The following is a 12,640-nucleotide window of genomic DNA, read 5'->3' as shown; positions in this document are numbered from 1 at the left end:
GCCGCATTTGAACCGCCGAACTGCCGACCTTCTGATCAACAAACTCAGCATCTTAGCCACTGAGCCACCGGGTCATCTTCTTCAACATTAAGAGTCACTATAAATGGGCACACATCCGGAGATATGTTTTCACTGCCCACGTTCAGTAGCCAGGAGGCCTACGAGGAAAGGGAAGATAAAGCTGCAGAGAAATTAGGCAGGTTAAGAAGAATGAGTCAGTTTGGTGTAACAGTTAAGGTGTCAGGCTGGAAACTGGGGGATCCTGAGTTCTAGTCCTTTGTGCTTTAAGCACAAAGACAGCTGGGTGACTTTGAGCCAGTCACTCAGTCTCCACCCTAGAAAAGAGTCAAGGGCAAACCATATCTGAAAAACACTGCCAAGGAAACTGCAGGGAGTTGTACAGACCGATGGTCACCGAGAAAATATTGGTGGCCCTCAGAAAAATTATTTGCATTTTTTATATTGCACTAAATCAGGGGTCCTCTAACTACGACCCCTGGGAAGCATACGTGCAATGAATATTTGTGTTGCTGCAGAGAGTCTCCTTCTTCAGGGTCTTTTTATGTAGGTCGGAGGGCAGCCTCCCTTCAGCCTCCTGGTGTGGGGTTTTGGGCAAAGGCTGGAGGGAAGCACCACTGATGGCAAAGAGCCGAAGGGCCTTGTTCCAATAGGACTGCATCACGGCCTGGAACTGGCTGACCATCTCAGCCCGCTGAGCCTCCAGGCACCAGTACCTGGCCTTGCACTCCCGCAGGTCTTCCCTCTGCTTGGAAAGCCTATGCTCATAGTCCTCAGTGAGGTGCTTCTGCTGAGCCTCCTTCTTAGTCAGATCCAATTTGAACTGAGCTGTTTTGCCAACTCTTTCTCATAGTGGCTGCTTAGCTCCAACAACTGCTTCCTGTTGGGACCTTAAGGAGCCCGGGCAGGGAGGCAAGGAGTGGGTGGGAGGAGAGGAGTGAGTAGAGGCTAGTGAGGCACCCCTCAACTTGAGTGACATTGAGTTGGCCATGCCCACCCATTGACATGACCACCTAGCCACACCAGTGGTGGGTTACGACTGGTATGTCCAGTACGGGCGTACCAGTGCCTGCCAGGAGAACCAGATACCATTCTGGTACACCCACACTTCTTAACAGTATTTGAAGTTTTTGGGCCTTCCACGCAGGAGCATGGAGTGCACGGCACCTGCGTGACTCTCCACTGAGCAGCTGAGGCTTTGCAGAGCGTTGTGGGCGGTAAGTACGTGTGCACATGCGCTGCACGCATTCATGTGGTGGGCACCCGGCCTTGTTTCACTGTACCGGTTGCAACAGGATCTTGAACCCACCACTGAGCCACGCCCACCCAGCCGGTCATTAGGCAGATCATATTATTGGTCCCCAGAAGTTAAAATTATGAATTTAGTGGCCCCTGATCCAAAAGGTTGATGACCCCTGATCTAAAGGACAGTGAAATAAAGGAGTGTCTGTGTTAATAAAGGATGTAGGGTCACTGTATCTGTAAGACATAAAAAAAAATAGTACATCGGTAGAGGTATTGGTAGCGGTATTGGTAGTAAAATAGTACACTAAAAAAAGTTAGCAAAGCTCGCCCACTTCATCGTGTAAATGCACAGGGAGGGAAAAACAGATAAATGTTTGCCTGCGTGCCTGGTGGAGTTTGGTTTTTCAGCTTCCCCCAGATAAAGCTCTGTGGTTTGAGTCCCTTCCTTCTGAAGCAAGGCAAAGGGAGATCTCTGCGAAGGAAGGGATGACACAGGAAGGGATGGTTGACAGCTGAGCAGAAGGGAAAGGAAGGAAAATGAAAAGGAAAAGAAGGATACACACATGCATGCACTTCCAAGTTGGGACTTGTTGGAGCAGGAAAAGCCAGGGGTGTGGTCTTCATTCCTCCAGCAAGTCCCAACTTGGAGGTTGCCTAGAGAATCCAAGGAGTGTGAGTTCATGCCTGCAGGCTGAGCCAGCCTCCCTGACACTCCCCTGCTCTTCCATTACTCAATCTCATTCCAGCTAGTCTAGTCTAGACAAGCAAAGGAAGAGCACTAAGGGAAGCAAACTTTTGCAATGAAAAAGGATTGGTTAGGAAGGCATTAATCCAGCGAAGGCAGGAGACACTGGCCCGTCTGTGAGCTGAAGTGTATGGCTATCCCTCCATGTAGGTATTTTTTTTTAACTTGGGGTGAGAGAATTTTAAGTGGTACTTGAGGCCCAGATCAAGTGAGGGAGGTGGGGGTGGAGAAAGGAAGTGAGGTAGGTAAAGAAGCAGTTCCATTGTATGAAATATTGGGGTGGGATGGGGGGTTCCTTGAATTGTTCTGTTTGGAGATTTGGAAATGAAAGGGGTTAGCAGAAATGTATGATAAGAATCCGAGAGAATATTTATGTTTGCCAGTTATGCTGCTATCCAAGCAGTCGCAATTCATCTTAATTTATAGATAATGGTAATAGCAGTGGAAATCACATGCAAAGGATTAAAGCAAAATTCCACAAGGGAGGGAGGGAGGAGAAAGAGAGAGAGAGAGAAAGAGAAAGAAAGAAAGAAAGAAAGAAAGAGAGACAGAGAGACAGAGAGACAGAGAGAGAGAGGGATGGAAGGGAGGGAAGGATGGTGGGAGGGAGGGAGGAGGAAGGAAGGAAGGAGAACGAGAGAGAGAGAAAGAAAAAGGAAAGAAAGAAAGAAAGAAAGGAAAGGAAAAAAGGAAGAGAGGAGTGAGAGGAGAGGGAGAGGAGAGGATCGAGAGAGAGAGAGAGGAAAGCGATCCGCCAGTTAGTCAGTCATTCAGGAAGAACGAAGCAATTAAAGAAAGAAAGAAGAAAGAAAGAAAGAAAGAAAGAAAGAAAGAAAGAAAGATTTTATTTTTCCATATTCTGGTTAGCATTATCATTTATTTGTGCATTTCAACTGGGAGACGCAGAAAGGTAAGAGACCTACATTCCACTGCAACGGAAACTTTCTATGGAAAATTCAGGCATTAAGGAGGAAAGAATTTGAAAATGAAATAACAGGAGTCAGTAAGGACTTTCCCGCTTGATAAATACTAAAGTGGTGGAACACTGTGCTGGATCTGGATTGCTTTGTTTCAAAACGGATAGCAAATTCAGAAAATTGTTGGAGCTTCTTTGATAGGTGGGAACACTAAAGAGATTTCAAAAAGGAGATCCGCCACAACTTAAAATTTTTTAGTCAAACGGGGAAGTAAATAGACGAAGAGAATAAAAATAGAGCGAAAATGATGGGTGAAGTGTTTTTCCTCCCTCGTAAAAGAACTTCACAGCTGTCAAATGCGAATGATTGGCAGAGAAATAAGCAAGATAAAATAGAACCCCTATTTCCTCACACAGATACTTTAGTGCGCTCTGAGTTTGGTTGTTTTCTTGCAGATGTTTCATTACCCAAGCTAGGTATCATCATCAGTGTTAGTCATTATTCATGACTAGTTATTATCAATCCCTATCACCAGCAGTCATGATGTTACCCAGTTTGGGCAATGAAATGTCTGCAAGAAAATCACCAAGCTCAGAGAACACCAAGGACCCATCATTTCAATGCCAAACTACAATTATTCTCCTTTATTAGTCACACAGAATGTGCTGAGGCAGTGAAACTCATGGCTACTGGACATGCAATAGCCAGGATTTTTAAAAAGGTTAAAAGATAAAGGAATCTCTGCAGATTTTACTCCACTAGTCATTGCCGACTATAGGGGATGGGGTGCTATCCCAGTTTCAAGGCCATTTGTTGTGACCCACCAGTGGCCAGCAGAGCTGGCAGCAGATTCAGACAATGAGGAGGTTGGGGAGGAACATGGACCAGTCCTGGAGTCTGGGGAAGGCTCTGATGAGTGCTCTGTGTCGGAGGCAGAGAGGGGGGTCAGGGCCATCTGACAGTTATCAGCTGCCTTCAGAGTCAGACACCAGTGAGGCAGATGAACAGCTTGAGCCTGTCCCCAGTGTGCGCATGCACAGAGTTGCCAGATGAAGGGAACAGCTAAAGAACAGGGTCAACTTGGGAGTAAGGCCACAGGGGGATGGTGAATAGCTCTTCCCAGAAGAAATAAAAGAGGAGCGAAAGGGGAGTGGAATTTGCAGGAGAAAATTAGTTCGCTTAATTGGTTCATGACTCTCCGAGACTCCTTGCCAAGTTTTGTAGATATCGACTTGTCAGTTCTCCAAGCCAGATAAGGTCTGTGACTGTAAATCCTCCCTTGAAAGACTTTGCTGGATGTGAATGAGCAGAATTCACTGTCAATTAATAAAAGGGTTTTTTTTTTTGTTGGGACCAGAAGTTTGCTTCATGCTCTTGGGAAGCCTGGGTCAGAATACCATTGAGCTAGTTCTATCTGAAGATGCTTTCTATGGTCATGTGATCAGCATGACATCACAGAGAGCTGCTACCTTTGTTGAGGACTCAGAAAGTCCTCAACTTACGACCTGGTGCCCCAGCCGTGGTTTGTTGCTAGCTGCCAGGTCGTAAGTCGAGGACTTTCTGAATCCTCAACAACCTTCCCAATGTAGTGGCATCTATTTATCTACTCACATTCACATGTTTTTAAAGGAATTGGGGTGAGAACAGAAGCTCATCCTATCTCATGGTGCTTGGGTCTCTAACCTGGGCTGCCAACTTTCGAAACGACCCTAGTATCTTAACTGTTGAGCCACCAGACTCAAAATAGTAAAAGGTATGGAGGCAAATGTTTATGGAGAGTCTTAGTCATCCAGGTAATGGTTGTTCCGAAAGGTGCTTTTTCAAGAAGCAACTGGACTTCCTTTGTTTTATCCCTGAAGAGGTTTCGCTTCTTCTTGGGTGAGAATTGAATTGAATTGAATTGGTTTATTTATAGGCCGCCCTTTTCCCTGAGGGGACTCAGGGCGGCTAACAACTCATAGGAAGGGGGATACAGACAATAACATATAACATTACATATAATTAAAAAGTAAACAACATTCATCCAACATTCGGGTGGGGGCAGATCAATCTCTACCCCCAGGCCTGGCAGGATAGCCAGTTCTTGAGGGCTGCGTGGAAGGTCTGAAGGGTGGTGAGGGTACGGATCCCCACGGGGAGCTCGTTCCAGAGGGTCGGAGCTACCACTGAAAAGGCTCTCCTCCGCGTAGTGGCCAGCCGGCACTGGCTGGCAGATGGCACTCGGAGGAGGCCTAATCTATGAGATCTAATCGGTCTCGAGGAGGTAATCGGCAGGAGGCGGTCTCCCAAGTACCCAGATCCACTACCATGGAGGGCTTTATAGGTGGTAAGAAGCACATTGAAGCGCACACGGAGATCAACAGGTAGCCAGTGCAGCTCGCGGAGGATAGGTGTTATGTGGGTGAGAAGTGAAATACCTTCAAAGAAAAACCAGAAAGTCCAGTTGCCTCTTGAAAAAGCCCCTTTGGTATGGGGGCAAAATTCAAGAAGCAACCAGAAGTCACCCATTTGTGTAAGAAATCCATTATGAGAGGTAGCACAATCAAAAAAACAAACAGAACAAGAAAAGAATATGGCCAACATGTCCCAGAGATTAGATCTTGCAAGACCACCAAAGGTGCATTTCCACCTTTGGCTCATTGCAACTAGGTGACTGTGTTGGCCCAATGGTTAGAATGCAGTATTGCAGGTTAATTCTTCCCACTGCCTGGAGTTTGATCCTGACCGGCTCAAGATTGACTCAACCTAAAGAGCAAGAGATGATGGATAAGGGGGAAAGGTTAACAGAAGAGAGGTATAATTGTAGGCTAAATATTAGTACATATAGTGTGTGTGTGTGTGTGTGTGTGTGTGTGTGTGTGTGTGTGTGTATACATATATACATATATACATATATACATATATACATATATACATATATACATATATACATATATACATATATACATATATACATATATACATATATACATATATACATATATACATATATACATATATACATATATACATATATACATATATACATATATACATATATACATATATACATATATACATATATACATATATACATATATACATATATATACACACACACACACACTGAATTAGATCAGTAGATGGGAATGTGAAAGTAGATAATTAAATAAATACTATTCATCTTGAATGTAATTTAAACAATGTTGGGAATTTAAAATGTTAATGATTGGGAAAGGGGAATTCATGAGATATTTTCTGGGAAGAAAAAAATAGGGTAAATAAGTGAAAAAACTAAAAAAAGGTGAAATACAGGGCGTTCAGTGATGTTAACTCTGTGTAAAAATTGAATAAGAAATGATAAAGAATTATGTAAAGAGAATAATACTGTGGAAGTTGGAATAGCAAAGCTATGGTTAAAAATGGTTAATTTGTAAAGATGAATTAATAGTAATTAGTTGAAGACAAAAAGAAAAAGGTGTTTAGTAATGATATGCAAGCTTAAATGAATTAATGGAAAAAGATTATGTAAAAGAGATGAATATTGATAAAAGTGGGAAGATTAGAATATATTGAAACTATGATTATAAACATGATGCATAAGATGTGACCTGGCCCACACTCTGTCCATAAAGTATGTATGATGGAAAAAAATTGCAATAAAACTTGTCTTTAAAAAAAAAAGATTGACTCAACCTTCCGTCCTTCCAGTATAATGAGAACCCAGATTTTGGGGGGGGCAATATGCTGATTCTATAAACCACTTAGAGAGGGCTGTAGAGCACTATGTAGCAGAATATAAGTCTAACTGGTATTGCTAGTGCTAGGAAGCAGAACGCTGAACAAAATTTAGTTTTGGTGGTAGGGTGTAAGCATAATCCGTCTCTTGACATCTCAAACTTCTCCATTCCTTCCTTATTAACAGGGCGCCCCCACTCCATTTGCTGAATGCAACCATCAATGATTGCCTATTCACATCAGGAAACAGCACCCTCGTGAGCTCCGCCACCTCCAGCATCGCTGGCATTGTGTTTCTCCTCCTGGCTGCCCTGATCGGGCTACCTGGAAACTTATTTGTGATTTGGAGCATCCTATGGAAAATGAAGCCAAGCCATCGCTCAGTCACCTGCCTTCTGGTCCTAAACTTGGCAGTGGCAGATGGAATAGTTCTTCTCCTGACACCCTTCTTTGTCCTCTTCCTTATCTTCAAGACCTGGGTGTTTGGCTTGGCCATTTGCAAAGGGGTGTACTACCTGTGTTGCATCAACATGTTCGCTAGCATCTTCATCATCACCCTCATGAGCGCAGATCGCTGCTTGGCAGTCAACCAGCCCTATTATTCCCAAGCCATACGGAAGAAGAACCTGGTGGTCAAAATCTTGGTAGGGATATGGGTGGGGGCCATTTTGTTGTCTCTGCCAGCTTTCTTCTTCCGCCAAGTCTTGCAGGAACCCTCACGAAAACTTCTCATTTGTGAGCCTTGTCACTCCAGGAAGAGCCTGACCATCTTCCACTTCACCCTGGAGTCAATGGTGGCCTTTGTGATTCCATTCACCATTATTGTTGGCTGCTATTCCGCCATTCTTGTTCGCCTCAGGGGCGTACGGAAGAGAAAAGGGGCTCGGACTGAGAAACTGATCGTGGCCATTGTGATCTGTTTTGCTGTCCTATGGATACCCTACCACATCATCAACATGATCCAGGTGGCTTCCAATCTAACCTCAGGGAAAATGGCAGACCGACTGGGACAGGCCTGGAAGAATGGGCGAGCAGGAGCCACAGCCTTAGCCTTCTTGAGTAGCAGTATTAACCCGGTGCTCTATGTCTTTGCCGCTGGGAATCTCATTAAGACTTCGGGTGCCAATTTCATTGCTCAGTTCTTCGAGGGGGCATCTGAGGGGCTTGGTCACAGGTCTCAGTCTCAGAAAAACTTGGACAAAGACTTAATACCAGCAGCTGGGGCATCCATGAACCTGGACCAGCAGTTATTGGGAAACTGTGATAGGGTCGACAAGGACAGAGAGTGTAGGCTGAAAGATGGCACAACACATAACATTTCCTAGACTGAGTCACTACACAAGAAATTCCAAAACTGCCTTAGGCAGGACCAGTTCCTCCAGCATATGACTGTCAACACTCATTGGGTAGTTCTTCAATATTTCACACAGAGGCTTTACGAAGTCAAGAATTGAAGCTGGGGTCATTTGCCTGCGAAATATGGATTGCAGTTCTGCTACTTGCCTGCTCTCCGTGCAAAACCCAGATTCAGAGAAAAGCATCAGTAACATTTCTACACTACATGACATATGCAACTATTTTTCCCCCTCTCTTCCACCTTTCCCCTTTGCACCAAGGTTAACGGCAGTGTTGTTTATTTCGTTGCTAACTTGCTTTTTCATTGTCTCTTCTTGCCATTCCATTTGAAGAAATGCAATACATTGATTTCAGAAGTGTTTGTGTGTGTTTGTGTGTTTTTAATTTTCATAGCTAGGCTTTAGGCTCAGTGGTGGGATCTTACCAGTTTAACAACCGTTTCGGTGATCGCACACTTTGCATGCACGCGCATAGTTTTGAGAAACAGTACCTTCCGCTTTACTTCTGGGGAGGAAAACAGCTGAGGCGCAGAATCCTGCTCTGCCACGCAGCTCAGCTAAAAATATATAGGTGAGTTAAGCGCAGGGGCAGGTGAGCAGGCCCACTTCATTGTCGGAGTGAACAGGCTTGCTCCCAGCTGATGGTCGGAGCTACCTGTTCACCTGATAGAAACCCACCCCTGTTTAGACTTGACTCTTATGAAAAAAGCAAAGACCTGTGGTTGATTTTGTGCATGTACAGGATGTTTATCTGTTAATAAATAAATTGTTCATGAATGGTTGGATGCCAGTAGCCTCCCTCCCTCTCTCCCTCTCCCCCCCTCTCTCCTTAGAAATTGCATACAGGTTTTTTTGCAGGGAATATTTGGATGAGAAAAAAACTACTATAATTCTCAAATATCTTAAAATTAAGTGCAAAGTGAAAAAGGGGAAAAAAGATTGACGGAAGCTAGTTGAATAAACTGATACACACAAGCATATAAACATGAACTTGAGTGTATGGGCTGATGATTTAAAAAAAAAAAACATACTAGGTTTTTTTCACCATGGAATATTTGCAATTAGTCTTCTGATAAGCTAAAAGGAATCAGGAGAATTTTTGCAGTAAATTCTTTCACTATCTGCTTGCAGGCGTAATTCCTCCAACATAAGATATTTTCTAAAAGCAGAGAAAGGAATTTGGTCTTTTTTAAGATAAAAGGAGGAGGAGGAGAAGGAGAAGGAGAAGGAGAAGGAGGAGGAGGAGAAGAAGAAGAAGAAGAAGAAGAAGAAGAAGAAGAAGAAGAAGAAGAAGAAGGGGGAGGGGGAGGGGGAGGAGGAGGAGGAGGAGGAGGAGGAGGAGGAGGAGGAGGAGGAGGAGGAGGAGGAGGAGGAGGAGGAGGAGGAGGAGGAGGAGGAGGAGTAAAAACCAAAAATAGAATCTCTTTTTACTTCAGGCAACTTATAACCTCTCCTTATAGTAGCCAGTAGGAATGCAAGAACTGAGGTTGATAATCCCCAGTGCATAAGTACATAGACCAACAATATTTGTCTTGGGTAGTTTACAATAATAAACTGTTTATTATATACAAATGATTGCATGAGTTCCATTTATGCCCTTGTGTCCTTTTAATAATAAGCCAGTGGGAACATTCAGATAGCTGAAAATTAGCATGCCTATCGGTGACAAATATGCTTTTCTTGTACAGGAAGAAGATCTACATTTTTTTTAAAGTATTCAACCCATTTTTATGGGGAGGATATTTGTCTGAAATGCCTGTTAAAAATAGGCCTAGACAAGATAAAGCAAGAACTCTTCCTTGTGTGGGTGCTTGCTGGCAGAAACACAATGTGGTTCACCTCATTGAAGGATGATGATGATGATGATGATGACGATGATGACAATAACATGGTTCTTCTGATGAATGCATTCTTCATTTTTGGTCTTGGGCTCCTCCAACACAGGGAAATAAGTTGAGAGATCTTCATGAGGTCAAGACCCAAAATAAAATCAACTCAAATAATTGAGTTCAGGAGGGTTGGGGAGTGACTGCAATGGATTTAAATTGTCATGTCTACAGGAGGGAACTGTACCTTCATGCTGAACAAAAACAAGTACTCAATGGGACTTCGATTGAGCTTGCAGAATATTTTTTTAATTTATATTTTTATTATTTACATATAAGTACATCGAACACAGTGTGACCGTCCTGGCATCTCTCTCTCTCTTCTCTCTCTCTCTCTCTCTCTCTCTCTCTCTCTCTCTCTCTCTCTCTCTCTCCCTCCCTCCCTCCCTTCCTCCCTCCATCTCCCTCCGTCTCCCTCTCTCTCTCTCTCTCTCTCTCTCTCTCTCTCTCTCTCTCTCTATATATATATATATATATATATATATATATATATATATATATATATATATATATATATACACACACATACACATATATACACATATACACACACATACATAAACACACACACACATATGTGTCAGTCTTGTAAAATTATTTTTGACTATCATTCTAATACATACGTATATAGTATTCCAGGTTTACTTAGCATAATTTTTTCATATTCCGACTCCCAGCTCCTGCTTCTAGCCATTGATAAAATCTGTTCCATATGTCATAATATTCTGTCTCTCCTTTGTCTTTTATTTCTAATGTTAACCTATCCATTTCTGCGCTGACTAATATCTTCCTCGTTATCTCCTTTTCTGAAAGGGTGTTTTCGCTTCTCCATTGCTGCACATACACCACTCTCACTGCGGTCAGGGTGTGTAGTATTAAGTATATTGTCCCTTTGCTATAGCCTTCTGTTATAATACCTAATAGAAATAATTCTGGTTTGAATTCTATACGCCCAGTCATTTTTTCTAGCCACATATGAATTTGTAACCAACATTTTCATGTTTTTTTTTACAAATCCACCATATGTGGTAGTATGTGCCTGGTGTTTGTTTGCATTTCCAACAATTTGGGGATATGTTGCTAAACATTTTAGCCAATCTCGCTACCTGTTCTACAGAAGATTCTTATCCTTTCATGACACATCAAATTGTCTGAGAGTTCAAAACCAGCAGTCTTCAACTTTCAGCCTTGCAAAAGTTGAAGGATGAGGCAAACCCTGATCCTGGAACTCTTGGCATCATCCTGTTTTGCGAAACAACAAAGGTGGGGGGCAGGTAGCTCTATGAACCCAATTTGAAGTGATGCCATCATAGCAAAGCTTTGCGCAACTCTACCTCGTCCTGCCTAATTATGGAAAGAGACGCTCACAGATTTTATGAATGCATTCAGATTGCCCCTCACACCCAAACACACCCTTTCTAATTTGTCAACTTGCTTAGATTTTACAGATGTCCCTTTAAAAACTCAGGAAATCCTGCTTAGACTTGTAGCTTAGAGAAGGCTAATTACATGAGGTTGGAACAAAGAAAAAAAAAAACCATCTCTCCCAAACTGGAAAGAAAGATGCCGGAAATGACATGGAAGCTGATTATAAATAAATAATCTCTTTATTGGTGAATAGAACCAACACACACACACAACGTGGGTGTGCTGGGACAGCTGACAAAATGGAGTTGAGAATGGGTGGGGTTTTATACCTTCTTGATTCCTATGGGGTCATATTAAGGGTCATAGCTGGCTCTATAAGAGAAATGTAAATCCTACATGTTTCTCTGAGCTAATCTTGTCAATGTTTGGCTTGCCTAATTGTGTTGCTTATCTGGAGTCTCTGTCTGATCCAGTATTTCTGAATAGATGGTGTGATTTATTCTTGCCCTCTTCTATTTTTTTTTAAATCAATTCTCTTAGGATCCCCCCCCCATTTTTTATTTTTTAATATAATAATTCCGTCTTCAATTAAACAGGGTGTCATCTGGGTACAAATATCTTTCTAACATAATAGTCAACATTTACAACAATGTTCATTAAATTAGCATTAATTCCATAATATTAAGATGATAATGTTAAACTTTATAATCATAATATTTGCTTCTCTCTCTTAACATCTCTTCTTTATTTTCTTTTGTTTCCTAGTTTCTAACTTCCATGCTTGTTATCTAACCATTGATAAAATAAAATAAGTCCCATGTCATATAATACCCAGTTTGTTCTTTCTCCTTAATTGCTAGTGTTAGTCTATTCATTTCTGCACATTCTAACATTTTCCTGATCACACTCTCATCTGTCGGGATCTTGTTACTTTTTCAATTTTGTGCAAATACAATTCTCGCTTCAGTTCATATGTGAATAATTAAACATGCATTCCCCTTACTGTAATTTTCAGGTAAAATCCCCAGCAGGAATATTTCTGGTTATAAATCAATATGCTGCTTTATCATTTTTTCCAGCTATGTATATATTTTTGACCAGTATTTTTTTTTTTTTGCTTTTGAGCATGTCCACCACATATGATAATATGACCACTTCCAATGGTGGCACTTCCAGCATTTAGATGACTTACCTTTAAACATCTTTGCCAACCTCACTGGCTCAATAGCCTAGGATTTACTAATGGGTCCCTGTTGTGGTTCAGCAGGTGCCGTTGGAGCTGTCACCAGACTCTGACAGTGAGGGGTCCTCTGAGTCGGCTCTGGAGGAGGTAGAGGACCCTGGATAGGGTTCCAACTCTAAGCAGGGCGCTGAGATGCTGGTTGGCCA

The 12,640-nt window shown here is 42.4% G+C and overlaps 1 protein-coding gene across 1 annotated transcript; it reads left to right on the top strand.

The window, feature by feature from the left end:
• Positions 1–1,922: 1,922 nt before the first annotated feature.
• Positions 1,923–9,195, top strand: LOC116520433 (leukotriene B4 receptor 2-like). The gene is made up of 2 exons (XM_032234624.1): positions 1,923–2,154; positions 6,830–9,195. Coding segments are annotated over exons 1-2 (1,140 nt in total). The 5' UTR covers positions 1,923–2,152; the 3' UTR covers positions 7,968–9,195.
• Positions 9,196–12,640: the final 3,445 nt, after the last annotated feature.

Source organism: Thamnophis elegans, chromosome Z (assembly GCF_009769535.1).
Source record: "Thamnophis elegans isolate rThaEle1 chromosome Z, rThaEle1.pri, whole genome shotgun sequence".
Classification (NCBI taxonomy): domain Eukaryota; kingdom Metazoa; phylum Chordata; class Lepidosauria; order Squamata; family Colubridae; genus Thamnophis; species Thamnophis elegans.
The sequence above is the reverse complement of the archived record's forward strand: the minus strand, read 5'-3'. Positions and strand labels throughout refer to the sequence as shown.